Genomic DNA, 24,134 nt, shown 5'->3' with positions numbered 1-24,134 from the left:
CCATTTCTCACGACTAGGTTTCTGTAGTGAAGTTAATGCGCCGTCAACCGAAAAAATCAGCAACCACCTGTAAAACAACGACTTACACACGTCCCCGTTTTTCGCAACCTGTCTCGGCATACACCTGCGGGGCGTTCGGGTCCTCCCAAGTCTACAACACACAAAGACGCAAAATGGAGGTGTTACTATCTGTCTGAGGAAAATTACATGTACCTGAATACGTTTTTGTTTGTATATTTACGAATTAAAAATACTTAAGTCTACCGAGACCGCGAGGAAGCAAGATTAAACATGTTCTGGACGATAATCTTCGCCGCTTTAATGGCGACAGGTAAGTTGGCCTGTATTTGTCAAACAGGGTGGGGGCCGGGGAAACTTTGACATACAAACCGCCTTTCTAAATACTCTAGCTTTTCCAAAATTATAACTTTTTGTGGGCATTTTTCTTGTACTGATGGCTTGAGGTCTTTTAACGATTGTGTTTTGGGGGAAAACGTTTTTTAAAAAATTGACAACAAGGATTTTAAAACAACCTGTTGGGACATAAAATTAAAATGGCTCTTTCTTCTCGGTAGTTTTTAATATAATGCACTCGCAGACAAACAAAAATAAAATAAAAAATAGATTAATATGAATAAAACAATTTATGAATCCTATTTTCAAAGTAATTCTTTTGTTATTATTATTATTACTGATATTGTTATTATTCGACATATTTACAAAAAACAAACTTTTAGTTGAAAAAAATGCGGGTAGAAAAGGGTTTTTTTGTTTTTTTGTTGGGTTTTGTTTTGCTAAATACACCTTTTTGAAGCCTTGTGGGTTGGTGTTGGTTTTATTTGTAAACTTTAAATATTGGGGAACTGAAGTTGATTGAGAGGAAGCCGAATTGGTATCCAACGCATAGCCTTTGGATAAAATAATATAACTCATAATTAAGTGCAGTAGAAATGCAGACGAAAGCGGAGGGAGCCGAGTAGTTTTTGTATGATGTTGCATTCTTATAAACAAAAACGTCCACTATAACTCATGTGTGGTGATTTAAGGCTTGTTGAGGGCTGCATCCGGGCCTTACTTAGGGCTGTATATAGTAAACCTGTTGAATTATAATGTCACTATCACTAACTAGTCAACATCTTCAAGTATCACATACTTGGATAAAAAAGTTTTTTTTAACTAACTGTAAAGACATGACATAGACTTCAAAACTTCCTTTAATTGTAGTTCTGTGTTATCAGAACGTAGCCATCATAATCTAAAGCTATAGTGGTTGGAGCTCATGCAGCCAGACTCATTACAGATGAGGTGACTCCTTACATGTACTCTCGGTGATACTAGAAGTGAAGAAATGGTGTTTGGCTCGTGCCACGCCTAGAGGATGTAGGATGCCTCTTTTTAAATGTCAGAAACATGATCATGATAATCACAGTAATAATACATAATTTGTGTCAATCTTCATTGTTAACTTATATTTTTGTTTTCTTTCTAGAATCCACTATGGGTGTATCAGTTCAATGTCCTACCAAGAGGTATGTCGTCATTCTCTTCCAGCCTGTCACCCTTACCTGTCAGTATCAGACAACGGCCACTCAGCTCCCTATTGTAACGTGGAAGTATAAGTCTTACTGTCGGGATCCGGTTCAGGCTGCACTCAATCCCAGCAGTGCAGACAACATTCTGTCTCAAAACAACCCCAACTATAACCCCACCATTGAGTGTGCAGACAACCAGAGGACAGTGCGAATAGTGGCCTCCAAGCAAGGCACTGCAGTTACCCTTGGCCCTGAGTACCAGGAGCGCAAGATCAGCATAACCGGCAGTAAGTTGGTTAATTAATACACTGAAATCCTATTAAGATATGTAACAGCCTTGGCACGACATGTTAGTCTGTAAGCAGTACCAAAATGTTGATGCTGTTCATCTGGACATAGCATTTTGAAAACTTGGATGAGTGATGAAATATTTCTTCCACTTAAAACGCTACATGCAGATGAACAGCTCAACATTTTGGGATTTCCTTACCCGGATGTTTGAGCATGAATCAAGATGTCTGTCAGTAATTCCTTCTTCTGTTGTAATTAATCTGGAAAATGCATAAACACTGCGAGGGTGTATGTAAATGTACATGTACATTTAATTTTCCTAAGGGGCCACAAGAGAAATTGGGTCTGTTGTGGAAGGCCATACCAATAACATTTAAAAAGATTGAATTAATACTGAGCAGAATTGAGTTCAGTTTAATGGTGGGGACCCTTCACAACAGTACCAGGTTCTCATTTAGCCACTTGAGAAAATAAATTGCCTGTCTCTGCAGTAGTTTCACATAGGGCTGTGCGATATGACCAAAATCTCATATCCCAATATAAGACATCTATCATAAAGTCATAACGTCATAACGATACAAAGCACAAAAAAATTTACATTTTCTGTAAATTCTGTGAATCGCGGGCAGCTCGACTCGTGAAGTGTTTCCAGCTGGGCGTCGTGTACCTGGAGTCGAGTGTTTGAACCGATGCATGAAACGATATATTTTTAGACATAAGTTGTAACGGCCGCTGTTTTCTTTGTGAGTATTTATTACACGGCGTGCTGCGGGGAAAAGCCTGTTCTAACGTTTGAGTCTAAGGTTTATTTTTTAGCACCTGGCGGCTCTTTTTTCCTTCTCATCCGTAAATACTCTGCATACTCTTTCATAGAGCTGGGCGATAGAACGATAACGATATGTATCGCGATATAACTTTTACTCGATAGAGAAATTAAGCTATCGCGATAGACCTCGCCGCTCTTGTCCTCTTTAAAAAAAAAAAAAAAAAGGTCAGCCAATCCAAATTAAGTAGCGCAGAGCCGAACCAATCACAGCCGCAGCGTCACGTCGCGTGACTTGTTACGTACAGCACAAGTGCCAAGCCGCACGTGTGTTTGTTTGGGAAGCAGCCAGCGGATAATGGAGCCAGCGCGTAATGGAGGAAATGAGTGTGCCGACTAGAAAAATCAACCGAGCGTGACCGAAGAGAAAACAGACGATGGTTCCAATGCCGGAGAGATTGTCGAACGGAAGAGCCAAAGAAGTTCCGTAGGGTGAAGGTATTTCGGCTATTTCAAGTCTGACAAAAAACAGAGTAGCGTGCACTGTAAATTGTGCCGAAAGCAAGTCTGGAAATACAATAAACTGGTGCATGCGTCACACTGTGCGCCACGTTATTGTTTCGGTGAAATGAATTTCTACAATACTGTTAATTCTACTCTCTGCAGTGTTTAAATGCTTACATATACACACAGTTACTGTCCGTCCACACATACGACTCTGTTCTGCTTCTATGCCCCAGCTTTGTTTACTTTTTCCCACCGAGGCTTCTAGACTTCTGATTGGCCAACATTTCTGCACGGTTAGGAATCTAGCGCCACCTGCTGCTTTGGCATGTTCATAGCAGCGTTTTCCTTCATTTCTGCCTTTATGTGTGGACGGGATTATTTTTTAAAACGAAAACGGAAAATCTCCGTTTTCAAAAATACCCGTGTACATGTGGACGTAGCCTCAGTCTCTGACTGGAAGCGCTAATTCGTCATTCGGCTTTTGTCAGACTAAAGTAACTCTTAAAACAGTTTGAAAAGCTAAGCTATACAACAAGGAGAGATTGAGAATTTCCTTTTAGTTCTCAGTTTATTTGATATTGACAAAAGTTAGTCAGTTTTGTCTGTTCTTCTGTAAAACAAACTAAGATTTATTTTTAGAATTAATATTTTGTTTCTAAGTGGAATTGACAATTTAGTAGTCTGTTTCGTTTGTTCTATTTTGAAACTTAAACGCTTTAGCGGCTGCCTTTTGTGTAGTTTGCAATATTTGCCTTTATTTATCTGAAAAAGTCTCATGTTCCTTAAGTACATCTACCCTGTTGAACTTATTATGGGAAATAAATATTTAAATAAAAACAAGCTGCTGATTATTTCACATTTTACTTGTGAGCAACGGCACATTTAAATCTTACAAATATAGTTATTTGGCTTATATCGTGATAGATATCGTTATCGCCTGAAATGAAAAAAACATATCGTGATATGAAAAAATCTCATATCGCCCAGCTCTACTCTTTCATGTGATTCAGTTTATTTTGAAAAGTCTCAACAGGATCTTGAGCTTTATTGCGAAAGGTTTATGTGGAAAATAAACAAGCGGACACGCAATGGTTTTACCATCGTTGTTGATAATGACAAAGCATAAAAACAGGCGCTTGTCCATCCGTAGTGTGTTTAAATTAAATATAAGAGAAAGAGAGAACTTTAAGAAATCAATATAGCCACTACAATGACCATCACAACGATGAAACATAAACGTTTATTTTGCAACACCATGAAACAAATGATAGCGTAAAATGAAACATAGATGTTTTTATATCGTCATCCGATATACTGTATATCGTTATATCGAACAGCCCTAGTTTCACATTACATGAGAGCTATATATCACTTTTTTCTATTATATGTTCTGTTCAGATGTACTGAATTTGTATGAGAAAAGAAAGAATACTAATGTAAAGAATCTTACTGTTCTGTAGTCTTAAGTCTTACTATTCAAAGATCTGTCTGACCATCCATCCATCCATCCATCCATCCATCCATCCATCCATCCATCCATCCATCCATCCATTTTCTTCCGCTTATCCGGGGCCGGGTCGTGGGGGCAGCAGCCCAAGCAGAGAAGCCCAGACCTCCCTCTCCCCAGCCACCTCCTCCATATTTTCCAGGGCAACACCCAGGCAATCCGAGGCCAGCAGAGAGATATAATCTTTCCAGCATGTCCTGGGTCTCCTCCCGGTGGGACATGCCTGGAACACCTCACCCAGGAGGCATCCTTGTCAGATGCCCGAACCACCTCAACTGGCTCCTTTCAATGGAGGAGGAGCGTCTCTACCCTGAGCCTCTCCCGGATGGCTGAACATCTCACCCTATCTCTAAGAGAGAGGCCAGTCACCCTTTGGAGGAAGCCCATTTCTGCCGCGATTTTGTTCTTCCGGTCACTACCCACAGCTCGTGACCATAGGTGAGGGTAGGGACATAGATCGACCGGTAAATTGAGAGCTTCACTTTTACACTCAGCTCTCTCTTCACCACAACAGACTGGTACAGTGTCCGCATCACTGCAGCTGCCGCACCAATCTGTTTGTCGAGCTCCCACTCCCTTCTTTCGTTACTTGTGAACAAGACCCCGAGATACTTAAACTCATCCACTTGGGGCAGAAACTCGTCCCTGACCCGGAGTGGGTACTCCACCAATTTTCTGGCTGAGGACCATGGCCTCAGATTTGGAGATGCTGACGCTGTGAACCATTCCAAGGCGAGCTGGAGGCCAACAAACCCACATCATCCGCAAAAAGCAGAGATGAGATCCTGAGACCACCCAACTGAAAGCCTTGCACCACTTGGCTTTGCCTAGAAATTCTGTCCATAAAAATTATGAACAGAATCGGTGACTTTGTCAAAGATCTATTTCACTCTTATTTTCAATACAAAAGGGATGGCATATTTCAATCCAATTGTTTGTTTGTTTGTTTTCAAACTGATTTGAAACATGGGTATTTTTGATGGGCTCACTCATTTTCTTATAAGTTGAACAGTGCTGCTAGGTTGCTGCTCTTTTTTTTGATAGATCTCAGGGTAATGAATTGCTAATAACAATAGTCTGTAGCTCGGAACAGAGGACGCCATCATCTACCTGCTCAATCGTGTCTACACCCATCTGGACCAGCCGGCGAGCACTGTGAGGGTCATGTTTTTTGACTTTTCCAGTGCTTTCAACACCATCAGGCCGACCCTCCTGGGTGATAAGTTAGCAGCGATGCAGGTGGATGCTTCTCTGGTGTCCTGGATTGTTGATTACCTGACAGGAAGACCACAATATGTACGTCTTCCACAGTGTGTGTCTGACAAGGTGATTAGCAACACAGGGGCACCACAGGGGACTGTCCTCTCCCCCTTCCTCTTCACCCTCTACACCACAGACTTCAGCCACTGCACAGAGACCTGCCATCTTCAGAAGTTTTCTGATGACTCTGCGGTGGTTGGATGCATCAGCAGGGATGATGAGACAGAGTACCGGGCTGTGGTCGACTCCTTTGTCACGTGGTGTGAGCAGAATCATCTGCAGCTCAATGTGGCAAAGACCAAGGAACTGATCGTGGACTTCAGGAAGACCAGGAAACACTTGACCCCTGTTTCAATCCAGGGGGTCAGTGTTGACATTGTGGAGGACTATAAATACCTTGGAGTACACATTGACAATAAACTGGACTGGGCTAAAAACACCACAGCACTTTACAGGAAGGGCCAGAGTCGTCTCTATTTTTTGAGGCGACTGAGGTCCTTCAACATCTGCCAGAAAATGCTGAGGATTTTCTATGAGTCTGTGGTGGCCAGTGCGATCCTCTATGCTGTTGCATGCTGGGGGAGCAGGCTGAGGGTCGCAGATGCCAACAGACTTAATAAACTGATCCGTAAGGCCAGCAATGTTGTGGGGATGGAGCTGGACTCCCTCAAGGTGGTGTCGGAGAGGCGGATGCTGTCCAAGATAAAGACAATGTTGGATAACACCTCCCACCCACTCCATGACATGTTGGTCAGTCACAGGAGCTCGTTCAGTGAGAGACTGAGATTACCGAAAAGCACCACTGAACGACACAGGAAATCATTCCTGCCTGTGGCCATCTCCCTGTACAACGCATCCACTTAACACACTGTTTGCTGCTACAACTACACATGTTTCTTTTCCAAATATTTATTTATAAGTGACTTATGTATGTATATATATATGTATATATTGTACTATTCTTAGTTAGCGTATTGTCTGTCTTGTCTTAATGTTGGTTTAAAATGGAGCACTGTAACAAAAAATAATTTCCCCCAGGGATCAATAAAGTATTCTGATTCTGATTCTGATTCTGATAGCTGTACTGTTTATTTGCTGTACGTTAGAATGTGCTGAAGTATGATGGGCACTGAGTAGATATAATTCTAGAAAAAAATCACAGTAAGGTGATGGATATAAATTCATTTCAGTTCAGGTTTATTTATATTGCAATAAATCACAAGGCAACTCAAGGTACTGTTAACTCCAAGATAAAGACCCCACACTATTCAGAAGAAAACCCTAAGAAACAGACAATCCTCTTTGGGCAACTACCTGATAACAAGTGAAAAACTTCCTTTTAAAAGAAAGAACCCACGAGCAGAACCAACCCAGCTGCCCTGCACGTGTCCTGTTCAACGACCAGTTGAGTGCTTAGTCATAGCTGGATACCTGACTTGCTGGGGCCTTCAAAATGAGCAATGGAGTCTTAAAAAATATTCAGTGGTTTGAAAAAAGTAAAAAAAAAAATTCTAATGTTTTAATTGATTTGACTGAGTCAATTAAACCACATACCTCTTGAGGGGCAGCTTGAATTTGGTAGTGTATAGTTCATGTATTTGAGGGTCATCTGGTAGACCCACAGTTTTTGAATAACAACTATCGAAAAACAATGACAAAAAAATGTACTAATATTAATTGTTACCCATAGATGCAGACCTGAATATCGCACAGACTGCATGGGGAGACAGTGGTGTCTACTTCTGTTCTGTCATCTCTTCTCAAGATGTTACAGGAAATAGTGAAGACTACACAGAGCTCCTTGTACTGGGTAAGTTAATTCCATTTATAGCCACTGCATTCAGGTACAGGTATACTCTATGCAGACACTTCTTCGTTTTGCTTTCAATTTCTTTCCCCCCATCCACAATATTGTGCTTACACATTAGAATATTTGAGAACAAATGCACAAAACCATTGGCGTGACATATTTTTCAAGTGGCTGAAAGGATAGGAGGGTATTTATCACAGGTTGAGTTCTTAAAGGGTTTTTAGAGTCACAGGTTGCAGGTAACAAAAGCAGACCACATAAAAATAATTGTGGCTTTATCTTTCTTTCACAGAGAGAAAGTCAAATTCTACTGACCTCCTGCCTGGCATTGACTTACTGGTTATGGAAGGTAGTACAAGCCTCTTGATATAGCTCAGTCAAGTTTCAGTCCCACAGTAGAGGCGTATGAACTATCAGGTTTAACCTTAAAGAACAGGAGCGTAACAATGAGGTTGGAGTAATGAGTAATTCTTTGCAAGAGTACAATTGGCTTGTGTGCTTTTTTTAAAAACATAACCACTCTTGACTCATTTTGCTAGAAAAAATTATCTGACACATGATAAATTCCTTTTAAGGTCACACTCCAGAAGTGCCTTTACATATAGGAAGAAACTGTGACTCAATTTGAAACCAGGCTGCTATATTTAAGGGTCAGGCATCATGTTCTGGGTAGAAATATAGGTTTATGCACTGCTCTGCTTTACTTGCTGTTTACTGGCATCCTTAATATCCCATTATGCTGTTATCTGTCTTTGTTTCTTTCTTTCTTTAGTGTGACTCAATTCACATGTTTGTATATCTAACTTTCAGTGTGAGTACAGGGAGCCTGTTACCAAAGTACATTCAGCCCTCATTCCCTTTTCTGTGTACACAGCCCTATGTTTTTCACACTGCTAACACAGTTTGCATTTTAGTTGATTCATTTCAATATACAGTGTCTTCTTTCTCTGTTGTTTTTTTTATGAGCTGCATGCATAGACTTGTGAACCGGCTTTACCGGTTTAAACCTTTTAAAAGTCACCATGGTTGCCAACATGTGTTGTTTATGTAAATGACAAAAATGGCATGTAAGTCTTATCTTGTGGAACTGTCTCGTCTGTTATGACTATTATTGTTAAGATGCATTTACATATACAGTATAGGTGTTTTCTGTTGTTGATGTAATACACAAATAAAGGAAATGTGGACCACTGTAGCTGTAGTTCAGGTTCATATGAATTTCATGTGTTTTTTTTCTCCTGGACTATGTCAGCAATTGAAGAAGAAATGTCAAATCTTAAATCTTTAAACAAATGCATTTAATTGTTGGTCTTTTGCAGACTGGCTCCTGGTTGTTTTGGTGGTCCTTGGCTTCTTTCTGCTGGTCCTCTTGATTGGGATTTGCTGGTGTCAGTGTTGTCCACACACCTGCTGCTGTTATGTCAGTTGCCCCTGCTGCCCAGATCGCTGCTGCTGTCCACGAGCATGTAAGTATCAAACGGAAAAGCCAATAAAATTGTGCATAACTTTCTTTAACCACATTTATTATTACTGTTTAATCCCATTTTAGACTCAAATGCGTCTGTTCCATTGAGTATCAGTGCGTTTTGAGATCATAACTTTAATAGTACAGCGTACAATTCACTATAGGGAGAGTTCTTTTACGCCAGCTTGCACAAATTTGTGTGTGGGTCTTTTTTTTTTTTTACACACAGTTAGATGGTGGGAAGTGGATGAGCATTCAGCTTTAAATTTATTGCAGGAAGCCTGACCCCCAGAGGCTTTATTAATTAAATTTCCATAACTATGTTTAAAATGTAAATATGATCCTAAACCAGGAAACGGTTCACTTTAGTTTGGTTTCCTATCGAGACAACCCTGAACAAACTGGAGGGGAAAGGTTTTGAGGGTGCCTCCTAGTCAATTTTGCCTGTTAGCAAAAGAGAGAAAAGAAAATGACTGTGAGCTTATTTTGTGGTGGGAGCCTATACTAATAAATCAAACAGAGGAAACATTTTGACAACTTCTCTTTTAGTAGAGTGCGTGTAATGCTCAGCCAACAGCATCATCTTGTTAACATATTTTAAAAGCTAACTGGACTTCAGGTACTGAAATATTCAACTGGAAAAGTCATTTTCTTTTAGATTTTTTTTTAAAACAAGTTTAAGGTAATGCATTACTGTTTCAGCCCTCATTTACATGTTTGTAAGCCAGACTGTTTTCCCCTCCAGTGGGCATGGTTTTTAAAGTACACTGACTCAATGGGAAGTTGGGGTATTTCCTAAAAGGGTTAACAGAATACCTCTATTTATTTAATGGAAAGACAGTAAACTATTATCTGTTCTGTTTTAACTCTCAACAGAAAAATCACAAATTTTAAACTAATAATTTTACAGTCTCCAGCAGTTGATGTCATCTTTCACCAACATGCTTAAAACCAACTCTGTTCCATTGTCTTGCAGTGTATGAGGCAGGAAAAGCAGTAAAGAAAGGTATGGGGGATCAATATGCTTCCACCCTCTATGCTCAGAGTATGTATGGTCAGCCACCATACATGCAGCCTGGTATGCCTCTACTTCCTGTACCTAATGGGGTTGGAGCCCAGCTGCCTCAGAGTGGTTACGGTCATGAATATGATGGTGCCAGCTCAGGTAGGTGATACAAATTACAAACCTGAAAGTTCACAATGATTACTGTCTGTTGCAGTTTTCATAATGTGTTGTACTTCTGCAGCCATGAGTAGGAAAATTCAGTTAACTGTTGAATATGAGTTTCATAATAACAACGCAGAGGTTTTTACTTTGTGCAGAGATTAGCTTTGTGGAGTGCTTGTTCAAATTTGCTTTGTTTTTGTTCTCTATGTAGTGGGACACGGCTCCCAGGTACCTTTGCTACGTGAGCAAGACCGAGGGGACAACAGTGAGTAGAGTGTGTGTGTGTGTGTGTGTGTGTGTGTGTGTGTGTGTGTGTGTGTGTGTGTGTGTGTGTGTGTGTGTGTGTGTGTGTGTGTGTGTGTGTGTTGGGGGGAGGAATTAACCCACCCACACCCAAACAGGTGTACAATACACTGCGGTGTGAATGTTTTTTTTTGTTTATGTGGGTGGGGTATTTTTTTTTTTTTTTAATCAGTATTATCTCTCAGATTTGAGGAATTTCCTCACTTGGTGTGGTAAATTATGAATATAAACCAAATTTAAAGTGAGAAGATACATTTAAAACCTCACCTCACCTAAAACTGATTCTTTGCATTCTTACTCTCATCTTACTTTGATGTGGTTATGTTCACATAACTAGTGGGATTCCACCCACAATGTATGTGTGCATTTAAAAAAAAAACTGTATTTGTGTGACACAGCTGCTTAGTCTGTTCACGTTTTTTTTATATACGTGAATATTTGTGTTTGAAGTTCTCTTTTAAATGTAAAATTGATAATTTGATTTTGTTGTATACATTTATTAAACATTTTATTATATTTTAGGATTTTATGCATCTACTTTTGGAAGAGCTCAAATATCTTAACACCACTTTAAATCTGTAGAACACCTTTTGATGCATATTAGCTTAGCATGTTGCTAGGCCAGTATGCTTCATCTACTTCGTTCAGGTCTCACTGTTGCATGTCTGTCTTTATACATAAAGTTATATGTAAAATATAGATTAGCAGTGAATTGTATCTAATGCAAATAATTTTGTTTTCCATGCGCTGAGAGCAGAATTGTGCTGTCAAAGCTTATATTTACTCTAATGTTGCAATACTGACAAAATTATAAAGATTTTATAGTTCTCTTAGTTCCTCTAATAGCATCATGCTGACTCTGGTGTTTCTTCACCCAGAAAAAAATATCACTTTTGGTAAAAAAGTTTTGTAAACAAAACATCTTTGTTGATTATACTCTTAATCAAATGTCAATAATTTACAGCTTCTCATAAACAAAGCAGCGCATATGAAAGAAAAAAAAAAACAATGTATGACAAACCTGTGCAATAAAGGGATTTCAACTTGTCACAAATATGAAAGCATTTTTTGATGGTTTTGATAAGAGTATGCAAATATTGAAAGAAGCTGAAATCATTCACTATATTTGAACTTATTCTCCTCACTTCAGCTCGCAGTGGTTTTCGAATCCAGGTGGACCCTGACGGGAACGCAACGCGTGCCATTTATTATATGGAGAGGGAGCTTGCCAATATGGATCCATCCAGGCCTGGCAACTATCAGCGCTGTGAGTAACTGATTGCTTCCTATTATTCCTGTGTAGCAGACTATATTAGATTCTGTGGCTGGAAGTCCTATATACATTGATTGGTTGAATTTTGGTTTAAGTGCAGTAATCTTTATTAAACAGGAATAATATATATTAATACATGAATCATAAAAATAAAAATAACTGCAGATAAAAATCTTAACTTCGGTTTTCATCCTCACAATTTGGTTAAATAATACAGTAGATTATGATCGTTGAAGCCAGTAATCAATAACAAGATTCAACTGAAAGTCAGATAAATGTAAATGCTAAATTAACTCCAAGATTTTCTGTCTGACATGAGTCTGACACAATTAAGCCAAATGGTAAATATTCTTTGTTTTTTAATTAATTAAAATACTAATAGTTCTGCTCTAAACTGACATAACTGCCTATCTAATAGTTTTAGTGGACTGATAATATGTAATGGTCATATAATTTAAGAAGACCATTTTCTGTCTTCCTGAGAGAGAGAGAGAGAGAGAGAGAGAGAGAGATAAAAAATTTAATATAATGTGTGTGTATATGTATGTAAAATCTGTCATCAACACTCATCAAGATTGTTGCTTTGTTAGAACAGACAGAGAGAGACTGCTTGTCTTACTCTGGAATTGTGGTTGTGATGGGGAAAAACCAGTATGTGATGTCATGTGTTTCACGCTTCATTTGTCATTACCACTTTCCGCACTTGTGGTTTGTAGCTGGTAAATGTTACCCAGAAAACAATATGTCACAGGAACAAATTTTAACATTCTGCAGTCATGTACGTGAAAACTGACTGCATTTAGTAATACAAAATAAAATTACCGTATTTTCCGGACTACAAAGCGCACCCGAATATTAGCCGCACAAGCTAAAATCAGGGGGAAATCCTGTTTTGTACATACATTAGCCGCACCTGACTAAAAGCCGCAGGTGTTTCAATGTTGACTTATCATATGTAAAAGAATATGCACAAAGGGAATTGTCAGGAAAGAGATGGCTGTTTGGAGACATCACTTTTATTAATATTTTGAAAAACAAGTTATGGGTACATATTAGAGATGGCACGATACCACTTTTTTATGTCCGATACCGATACCGATATCATAAATTTGGATATCTGCCGATACCGATATGAATCCGATATAGTGTTTTTTAATCAACAAAACTGTTTTTTAAAATATCTTGCTGCATTTTGCAAGTCTGCAAGTTCATACTCAAGTTTAAAACAACAACTACACTAAAGCTATTCTGTTATACCTGTATACAAAAAAAATATTTCATAGTTCAGCAATACTGATCAATCTAATAAACTTAGACCTACACCATCCTCCCTATTCTGGTATTTTAAAGAGTACTTAGCATAAATATTAAGCAACCTAACTAATAGGGTTCCAACTCCCAGCAACAACAAAAATAAATAAATAAAAAATAGGGAACCACCCCTCACGCTCCACCTCATGATGCTTAATCGACGTAATCAACCTTAATTTGATGCAGTGTGAAAAAAAATGCACAGAAATCAATTATTTTTCAAGAAATATTAAATAGATTCAACATCTTTCTTCAACAAAATTGCAGACTGCACAGATGGTACCTTCCCAAAGTAAAAAGTACTATAGCTTACTAGGGTATATATTAGACTTAATAGTCACTATATACAGTAATTGACTTCTATTCATTTTACATCAAATTAAAACTTTGGGTGTCAGATAATTATTTATTAAAAGCTCGACATTTTAAATGAGAATAAGAAAGAAAAGTATGTCTTTGTGCCCCCTTTTCCCTGTTCATGCCCTATCGGCCCCCCTGGCTAAATTTTGCTAGATCCGCCCCTGCACAGTTACCAGCGTCAGCTACGTAGAAAAAGATCCTGGTGTAGAAAGAAATATTAAATAAATTCTAACAACAGCTTATCAAGCTTAAACGTTCTGCTGTTGTTCAGCCGCTGGTTTCCTCTTTCTGGTGCAAAGTGGGACAAAAACAAACAAGACAGACGGACTCGCGACAGAAAAGCCGATCAGCTGATCATTTAAGCAGTTTCACGATTGAAGTAGCAGCAGGAGAGCGAGAGGCAGTCGCTTGTTAAGCTTAACGTGGGAATGCTTTACAAACATTCAGAGATGGACTTACACACTTGCTTTACTTCTCTCGGGGATAACTTTGTCGGAGATGAAATGCTGGGTTGCTAGCGAAGCTCCACATGCTATCCAGACCACCGACATGTCCGGCATGCCACAGCTGCTCTATCACGTGATGCATACTGCTCCGACTGCTAACGTTCTGAGGTGAGTTACGGCGTGTTGCAAGTTTTGTGAGGTGCTTTCGTGATATTTAATGGATCGGATTACATTTTTTATTTTTCTCCGATATCCGATCCAGTAATTTAGGTCAGTATCGGACCGATACCGATACGTAATATCGGATCGGTCCATCTCTAGTACATATTTGCATAACTTTTTAGGTATATGTACAAGTACCGGTAATTACAAGTACGAAACATGTACTGTGCTTCATAAAAGAGTAACAAATGTAGTACATAACAATAACCTACAGCACACCAGAAAAATTGATTCGGCCTACCTTTTAGGCTCAGGTGCAGCTACAAGGCTTTAACAAGAAGAAAAGTCAGTCATTCACCACCATCTTTCTCTTCTTCCTGCGCACTAAAACAACCAAAGTCCTCTTCTCCAGTGTCGGAAACGAACAGGCTCAGGATGGCTTCGTCATCCACTCTCCGCTTCTCTCCTTCGTTGTCACTTTCAAAACCAAAGAAATCCTCGTTGTCAGTGTCGGAGTCGAACACCCTCAGAAGGGCCGTGGCGGTGTCCTCCTCTCCATCATGCAGCAGTCCAGCCCTTCGAAATCCGTTGGTGATCGTGGATGTTTTCACACTTTTCCACGCTGTCAGAATCCACTGGTGGAGTTGGGCATAACTTGCTTTTCGCAAGTTTATCGCCGGTCATCATCCACGCCTCCCACTGAACGCGTAGCACTACTTTGAAGTTTGTTTTTCGCACTACTTCGTACGGCACTACGTTGCCTGGCGGATGGACATTACAACGTAGTGCCGTACAACAGCGGAACAAACAAAACAAATCCTCTTACGATATCACAAAAATCATGGACAATCCATAGAAAAGCCGCACCTGACTAAAAGCCGCAGGGTTCAAAGCTTGTGCAAAAAGTAGCGGCTTATAGCCCGACAATTACGGTACATAAATTACAACAATTGTTACTGATTGTGGCCCATTGATAGCTGCAGAGCTTTCATGTTGTTACTTTTCTGATCCTTCTACTAAACTCAATTTTATTTCCTCTGACCTGCATTTCTTTTTCAATTTTCCTGTCTCAGTGGACAACATGACTGAAGTCAGTTCCTTGCACGACAGTAGTGGATCTGAGCCTCGAAGCCGTGGAGGTCGTTCCCAGCCCCCGCATCTCCCCACAGTGTATGACCATGATGAAGCTATGAGCACCATCAGCAGCGTTTCCCAGCAAGGCCGCCGCCGTGATGATTACCCGCAGCAAAGAGGAGGTTACATGGAGAACCGCGTACGTTCCCGCTCGATGGACAATCTTGACGATATTGGACGGCGATACCCCAGAGACGACTACCCACCACAACGCCGCCCAGACTCCAGAGGAGGAAGAGGGTGAGTGTTAGTTTCTCGAGTAACCTCCTTGTTGCCATCATCACATCATTTAGCAGAGTTTTTTTTCAGCATAATCTGTACCATGTGCAGCATCATTGAAGTTTCACAGTAATTGTCTTAGTATAAAGATGAACCATGTACATACATGGAGAGACATGTGCAAATTGTTTAACTGAAATGTTCAGTCACCCACACATAGTGTCAGTTCAACCGCAACCTTTCAGTATCACAATGTTATCACTTTATCAAACTTAAATATATAAGAATAAATTAGATATCTTGGCACAGAAATTCTAGCAGGTCTTGTGTCATTTTTGTTCAAACAATCAACTATGGCTGCCTAGTTAAGCCTTGGCTCAAGGTAATTTCCAAATGTGTTTCATCAGAGTGAAGGGAATTGTAAACTAATTTAGCCCGATGACAAAGTGCAGCTGACAAATTTGCCCTAGTTTTTTTTTTTTTGTGGTTTACATCTTCGGTTGATGCATGTACTTTCCACACAAGCTCACTAAAGAAAGGATCCATATTAGCATATCACACCATTTACCTTTTGTCATCGGCTTGATGTTTGAAGATATGTGCAGCAAGTCATTTAGTAAAGTTTCACAGAGATTTCAGACATCACTGTTAGTCATGAGTTCAAAATTTATTTCTTTGTCGTGTTCTCAACACTCAACACCTTCAGCGCACTAATTGTTGTTGGGCCTTGGTACCCAATCTCAAACTTGATGTCCTTCCCCCCCACCCCCGTCCATAGCATTTGTGTTGTACCTCATTGATCTCTAGTTGTGATATCAGTTGCCTCTTCCAGATGTTGCACTGAACTACTAGTTGTTTCACAGTTAGTCTAGATGTCAGGTATAGAAGATTCCATAATTCCCACATCTTCTTCGTGTAACCTCTTCTGCTGGGATTGTGTAGTAGCATTCCGACAGCTCTGTGGTCTGCACCCTTGTACCTTCATGCTCCTTTGTTCTTTGAGATGTAATGTATATATTTCATATGGAAGCTGATATTTAAATAAACCTAATTTCTTTTCATATATGAGAGATGTGGAGGGGTCTGGAGAAGGCATGGAGGACATTATGCTGTCTGTAACATGATTTGGCATGATGGTGGTGGCTCAATGATGGTCAGGGGAGGCCCTGGTCCAGATCTGGGACGATATCCCCCAGGACACCACCAGTCTCATTAGAAGCATGCCCTGAAATTCTCAGGCATACATACAAGCACATGGGGACCATACAAACTACTGAGTACCATTTTGTGTTGCTGCAATGAAATTTCAACAAAATGGACAAACAAAACTTTTTTGGGGTGTGTTTGAATTCAACCCTCTGTAGGTTGATAATCGTCATTTCCATCAAGCGATGTGGTAGGTATCGTTTCACTCCTAGCACATGATCCAGTCTAGTATGTATACCCAGTTCTGTATACAGATCTAAAGTTTTCCTTTAGTTTTTTTTTTTTTTTTGAGCAAAGAAGATATTTATATGTAATGTTGATAAGACATACGGACATTTGGGAACCATAACCTCCATCCCATGTGGAGTCACAGTATCATGAGTAGTTAACCTGTTACCAATTACAGATGCAATGTTTGGTTGTAAACATCACCTGAACTTTAAAGTGAGACTCGGAACACGACAGTAGCTGAAAACAGTTCAGCAAATTCAATGTGCTGTTTTGTGTTTCTTTAGCTCTGATGATGGGTGGAGCAGCAGCGCCCGGAATGGCTATGATCGTGACTATGATGACCGCAGACGTCGTGACTACTCCCCCGATCGCCGGAGAGGAGAGGGTGGAGCCTACGGGGATCTCCCAGGACGGCGCAGCCACAGTCGTGACGATATAATGGATCTGGAGAGGGATCGCCGGTATGGTGGTGGTGCAAGGGGCGGGCGTGAGGATTACGATGACAGTTTTCTACGAGAAGCCATGGAGAGGAAGAGGATGGGTGAGCAGCAGAGGGCGCGGAGCCAGGAGCGATTGGACAGCGAGAGCGACCGCTCAGATCGGGGGAGGGGGGCACGTGGGCCACCTCCACTACCTGTGAACCCACCCTCTGGAAACCCTGGCCGGCACAATGACTACCCGCCTCCACCACCACCGCCTTACAGTGAAGATGAAAAGAAAAGCAACCTCCGCAAGGTGAGTCACAGAAGTTGAGATTGCTGTAAGTGTATTGGTTTGATGATAATCTATGTTTTTACTTCTTATGAAAAGGCAAAAGTCATTACTGAAATTACTCTATTAATACATCTTCAGGGCCAATGACACATTGCTTGTTTTTTATCAAGAGAGTCTGTTTTAGTTTATTGGGTGAGTTAATGAGTTTTCTTGTTTTGCAGAATGGAGCTGTGAGTCGGGAGAGCCTGGTTGTGTGAAATAAAAACTTAGAGAGAACAAAGTACAACAAGGATGCAGCATTGATCTTTAAAAAAACAAGAGAGCGACTGTAAATATTTATTGCACTGCTAATTTGTTATGTTGATTTAAAAATGTCATAATTACTCCTAAATGTGATTGTATGCTTTTCTAACATGGACGAGGTTTGCCTTTTCATGTACACAATATTTTGGCTGCCACAAGTGCCTTACAGTGTACATAATTTTATTTTTAGATAGTTAAAAATATCTCATCTCAACAATTACACATATTCAGAAGTTTTATATAGTTTCATTTAGCTGATGCAGGTATTAATGCAGTTTATGGATGTCTGTTGTTTTTGCATTTGTGAAAAGTAAAGTGACTTTTTTATATGAATCTGTGTGCATTTAAAGGAATTTGTCTAGCTTTTTTGTTACTTGTCGTATTATTGTGTTCACTCGTTTTAGATTCCTCGTGGAACAAAATACTCCAGAGACTTTCTAACGCTAAATTGCAATTTTAACCTTCAGTATGTTGTACATAGGCATCCGGAAAAACATCTTACTGCAAATATTCATTTTGATGTGTTGAAATCTAATTTTAAAATAAAGATCTTCTTGCCAGGCCACATTGTTTGAGCTAAAAGTGTTTCACCACTAGATGCCACCATCTTGTTAGTATGCTGAAGCAGTGATGCTGTTTTAATGCAGCATTTTCTCTGTCCAGCAATTATTAATTCCTATTAGATTTAGAAATGTTAAGACTTTGATCAACCTTGCTTGTTGTTCAGTAAGAGATGATCAAATCGAGATTATTATTTATTTGTACCATTGTGAATTTAGTACTGGATAAGTATTTTGGTTTCTCCCTCTTAAAAGAAGAAATGTTAAAAACTATCTTCTTTGTCATTGTTTTTGTTACGATATATTGCTACAAACAGAAGCAAAGGTACAGTGTAAACGAAACCATTTTCTTTTTTAAAGAAAAAAGGTATAAAAACATGATTTAAGATCATACCAGTGTGTGTGTGTGTGTGTGTGTGAGGGACCTATTCAAACATCACAAATCACAGTGTTGAATAAAAACCCGGACTTTAGTCATTGCCTCCTTGGCTGTCTCAACATAATTGAAATGTAGACTTAATAAAGATAGGATTTATTTCAGAGGTGTTGCGTCATCTTTCAGATATGGCATTATTTCAGTTGCCAGTGGCTCCTCTGACGGTGCTAAATATAAGTAAGAATGTCTGACTTGTAGGGGCATACTATAGGTTTAACATAAGACAAGTGTCAAGTTTCAGTGGTCCGCTCTTAAAGTGACGCAAGCTGGGGGGGGGGGTTTAAAGCCAGTCCGCAGTCTTTGCCTCCTTCACCTAAAAAAAGATTTCACTACGAGTAAAAGGTAAGAAGACCAAACCAACTTTTATGTCAGATCACCTGAATAGATTCTATAAAATAATATCCCTGTTCTACAGGTTTCTGGATTTCCGCCACTTTGTGTTTGTCCCTACTTCATGGGTGATGTATCCTCCTCACACTACATCCTCCTAGCTGTTCAGCAACACTGAGGTTCCTTAAGGGTGTTTACAGTGGCCAAGGTTTGTGCAAATGATCCTCCTTTGATCACACAGTGTCAGATGTCAGAGTGGTTACGTGCTTGCGGCAAGAAGTCATGTTGAAATCTTTGTTGCCATATTTGGTCTCTTATCACTTAATGAGAAAATCTAATTCTGACAAGTAAACAATCCGTCACTCTGAATGAGAAGTGGTGTTTTGATGCAAGTTTTGCCAGGCCTTCCAACTTGGTGCTAAAGTTAGACAAGATCCAAAGCCTCTATGTGTAGGGTTTGTGGTGCTTTGCTTTTTGCTTGTCTTTCCCCCCCAATTATTAGCTCTCTGTGACTGCATTATCAGTGACTCAGCTGCTGCATTTTCTACAGATTTGGTCATTTAAAAGTATTTTAAAACGGTGAGAATACCTAACATGTGACTGAGAGGGAGGCAGGGGGAATGGTGAAGATGCTAGTTAGTAAAGCCAACGCACAGTGAATAGAGGTGAAGAAGTGAGCGCAGGTAAGATTGAGGGAGTTGAGGGCAGTGTCAGAGTTAAGGATGCAAAGATTTTCAGTGGACGTGACCTCAATAGGCAGGGTGAGAAATGAGTATATCAGAAGGACAGCTCAGGTGCAGTGTTTTTGAGAGATAGTTAAGAAAGCAGGTGGTAGGGATAGAATAAGATGGATAATCTGCTGTGGGCCCCCCCACAGCAGATTTGTTTTTTTGTTGTTGTTTTTAACTCGGCGAGGGAATCTTAAATCCAGAGAAAATCATGAATTACAGTTTTAAGGTAAGATCAGTAAATTCTTCTGACGCAATTGAGACTGCTTGCCTCAAGCAGCTAATTGAGCAATACGAAGTAATTTACAGATAGATATATATATATATATATATATATATATATATATATATATATATATATATATATATATGTATATGTATATGTATGTATATGTATATGTATGTATATGTATATGTATGTATATGTATATGTATGTATATGTATATGTATGTATATATATGTATATGTATATGTATGTATATATATGTGTATATATATGTGTATATATATGTGTATATATATGTGTATATATATATGTGTATATATATGTATATATATATATATATATGTGTGTATATATATGTGTATATATATATGTGTATATATATATATATGTGTATATATATATGTGTATATATATATGTATATATGTATATATATGTATATATATATATATATATATATATATATGTAAAATTGTAAAGTTTTTCATTCAATATAATAAACATCCTCACTTTTCAGACTTTTAATTATCTACATAAACCATATTCAAACATCTGCCACCATTGCTTTAATTGGGATACACAAAACAGAACTACTTAAACTGCAAACCATATTACAGTTGTGATGCTACTCATGGTTTCTTTTCAATACTGAGATCCAGCTCTGAGAAAACCAGTTACATGCACAGTAATCTCAAGAGAAGCAGTTCAAGTTCATCAGATAGAGCCGCTGCATATTAGTAAAAGCACGCAATATAAATGTGTTATCAAATCAAATCAAAATGATTTGATTTGAATATAAATGTGTTATAACTTGTTTATTTAAGTACTGTGACAAAGATAGGTACAATGGAGGTAAGAAAAGAACAAAACATACATTTGCTAACCAGGAAAACAAAACGTGTATTACAACCCACAAGAAACAACATGTGGGCTAATTTATTGGTCAAAATGTAATTCCTATGCAGAAAATGCACAACTTACTTTGACTTTTCCGCTTTCTTTTTAGGTCTTAGTGCATTTTAACGTGTAACTTTACATGTTTTAAATTATCTTGATATTCTTTCTCATATCTATGAAAAAGTGAGTGTTTTGTAGCCTGTTTTAAATGTTTTTCATGCTCTGCCTGTGTTCTGTATCTCCAGAGGTCTTCCAGAGGCAGTTGGCTGGCATTTTTGTCTAAATCCAATAAGCAGAATATTCATATTACACCCACATCAGGCACACTTGACATGGCAGTAACAAATGATGCTAATGTGCATTGTTTGTTATATGTACAAAATGCTCCGGTGGAGAAAACTCCATTTATACCACTTCACTACCAATTTAGTAATATTTGTTACACTGGACACTTCGGACACATCATTCAGTAAATATCTGGTCTTTATGAGTCCTGATAGATGATCAAAGGCAAAGACAGTAGCAATCATCCGTGCTGCACATCTGACACAACTCCTCTAAATAAAATAAGGCTCAGCTGGCTGGTTTGTGAATATTTGTGAAGACAGTTGCAGTACAGTTACAATCATTTAAGTCATTTAAGTTGCTTTGTATGTTTTTGTTTTTTCTTCTTCCTGTGGTAATAACTACATTTTACTTTACTTGCCACAGTCTTTTGCAGTATCATAACTGGAAGGGAAGCAGGGGTCCCACTGTTGATAGGACAACACAGTTTGTAGAGCAACTTTTTGTTCACTTACTGTTTCGACTATGCTTTCTTGTGCTGTGAGGGATTATCACTGACGCTTTGGATGTCAAGGACACTCCTATTACAGTGGCTTAGTCAACTTGACTCAGTGGTTGGCCTGTTCGCGACCTGTCTGATAGTTTGACCTATCCTGTTTTATGCTCTGATGACCGTAATGTTGGAGATTTTGCCATATTACCATATCTTAACCCTCTACAGCATAGCGTAGACATTTTCATGCCTTACACTGGCCCTTCAAAAAAAAACCACTTTGTTTTTTTTGTTTTTTAAAATAATGCTACCAGACACATCTCTATCCAATAAAATGATGAGTTGAAGATGGTGTGACTTTCATTCTTTGGGGGGAGGACCCCTTTCTGCAAGCTGCACTACATGAGAGACATCTCCATTAGGAGGCACTATTTTACATGTTTATAGTGAAATAAATGTATATTAAAAAATACTTGTATGTGCATGAATATGTTAAGAAGCATATTTGATTGTTTGTTCTACTTTTTAAAATTTATTTATACAGTAAAACTGTTTATTTTCATTCGTTGCCTCAAGGCAACACTGTGCAGTTAGCCCAAGTTTTTTCAGGCAATATAATGCATTTGCATATGTGTGTAGAGATGTGTTTGTGTGCATTTATATGATCATAGTCAATGTTTTTTTACTTTACAATCTACTCATAATTACAGGACATGGATTTAATACCTTTTATGGAAGGAAACCAAGGGAATGTGCACTTCCTGTCCTCAGAAAGTGAGGACAGTGAGCTTTCATGGAGTGACATTGAAGTAGAGGAGTGGATCCCTGAATGAGGCTTGCGGGACACTTAGGAGCTCAGGGGTCAGGGGTCAGTTGGTAAAGTAACTGTGTCTGTGTCTGTGTTAGTGCCCACATAGCAAGCAGGTCTGGCCAGGATCTGGTATCAAGTCGGCACTGCTGGCTGACTTCTGGCATGATAAGACGTATGTCATCCAGATATGGGACAGGCCTGGCATAGATGGCATGCCATATCTGGCTTGATTGTGGCTTGTTTTATGTGGCCCAGGCCTACAAAAAACAGGTCTGGCCCAGATCTGGCATCAAGCTGGCACTTCTGACTGACTGGTGTTTTGGCAGAGTGTATGTCAACCAGATGTGTGCCAGGTCTGGCAATGACGCCACTATTTATGCGATGGCATGTCATATCTCAGGTGGTAGAGCAGGTTACAAACTGATCGGAAGGTTAGTGGTTCGATCCCTGGCTCCTCCAGTCTGGATGTCAAGAGTGTGAATGTGTATGAATGTAGTTAGGAAGCACTCAGTTAAGCAAAAGTGGCATGTTGTATAGAGCAGTTTGAGTAATCTGGGAGAGTAGAAAAGCGCTATATAAAAATCAGTCCAATCACTGTCTGAACAGAGTTTCGGCATGTTACTTTTGCACTGTTTTGCATGTTCTGGCACATGTTGTTATTACATGGCTTGATTAAGGTACACATTAGGATGAAACCGTTCTGGGCCAGCACAGGGCCAGCAGTATGTCTACAACTGGCCCGTGGCTGCACACCACCTACAGATGGCCCACATACCGCAAAGAATGACGGCCCTTTGGTGGCCCAGACCTGGTTTGCCAGAGGTAATCCACACATGGGCCAGGACAGGACCACCAGTGTGTCTGAAACTGGCCTTGTGCTGGCCCATGTGTGGGCCACCTCTGGCAAACCAGGTCTGGGCCACCAAAGGGCCGTCATTCTTTGCGGTATGTGGGCCATGTGTAAGCACATTGTGTGGGCCTGATCCAGGCCATACCAATTTTGCTGTGTGGGTGTGTGTGTGGTCATGTATTACTTATTGTTGTAGGGACACAAATTTGTTTACACAATCACATTGTGAGGTCTCACCTACTTTATGAGGACACATCGCAAGGTAAATCATTCAATTTTAGGGTGAAGGCTTGAGTCTGGGCTAGGGTAAGGTTCAGGCAGGGACTTGTGATGGATAGAGTCAGGATAAGTCTCCAGGAAATGAATGTAAGTTAATGTAATGTTCCCAAAAGTGATGGAAACACAATGCTTGTGTGTGTGGGTGGGTGTCTGTGTGTGTGTGTGTGCGTGCGTGTGCGTGTGCATGGGGTTAGGGTCAAATGTTGGATATTTTGGTGTTTTATTGTTCCGTGAAATGTTTACATTGTTTATTTGTTGTGCATTTATTTGTTCAT

The 24,134-nt window shown here is 39.5% G+C and overlaps 1 protein-coding gene across 2 annotated transcripts; it reads left to right on the top strand.

Moving 5' to 3' along the window:
* Positions 1-111: 111 nt before the first annotated feature.
* Positions 112-18,530, top strand: lsr (lipolysis stimulated lipoprotein receptor). Of its 2 annotated transcripts, XM_026184173.2 has the most exons (11): positions 116-331; positions 1,490-1,819; positions 7,551-7,670; positions 7,963-8,019; positions 8,990-9,136; positions 10,112-10,300; positions 10,515-10,568; positions 11,757-11,873; positions 15,232-15,532; positions 17,233-17,683; positions 17,884-18,530. In XM_026184173.2, the coding sequence occupies exons 1-11, from the start codon at positions 292-294 to the stop codon at positions 17,917-17,919; spliced, it is 1,842 nt and encodes a 613-aa protein (XP_026039958.2). In that variant the 5' UTR covers positions 116-291; the 3' UTR covers positions 17,920-18,530. The 2 variants fall into 2 exon arrangements, with proteins under 2 accessions (XP_026039959.2, XP_026039958.2); XM_026184174.2 differs by lacking the exon at positions 7,963-8,019 and having other exon boundaries at positions 112-331.
* Positions 18,531-24,134: the final 5,604 nt, after the last annotated feature.

Source organism: Astatotilapia calliptera, chromosome 11 (assembly GCF_964374335.1).
Source record: "Astatotilapia calliptera chromosome 11, fAstCal68.1, whole genome shotgun sequence".
In the NCBI taxonomy this organism is placed as follows: domain Eukaryota; kingdom Metazoa; phylum Chordata; class Actinopteri; order Cichliformes; family Cichlidae; genus Astatotilapia; species Astatotilapia calliptera.
The sequence above is the reverse complement of the archived record's forward strand: the minus strand, read 5'-3'. Positions and strand labels throughout refer to the sequence as shown.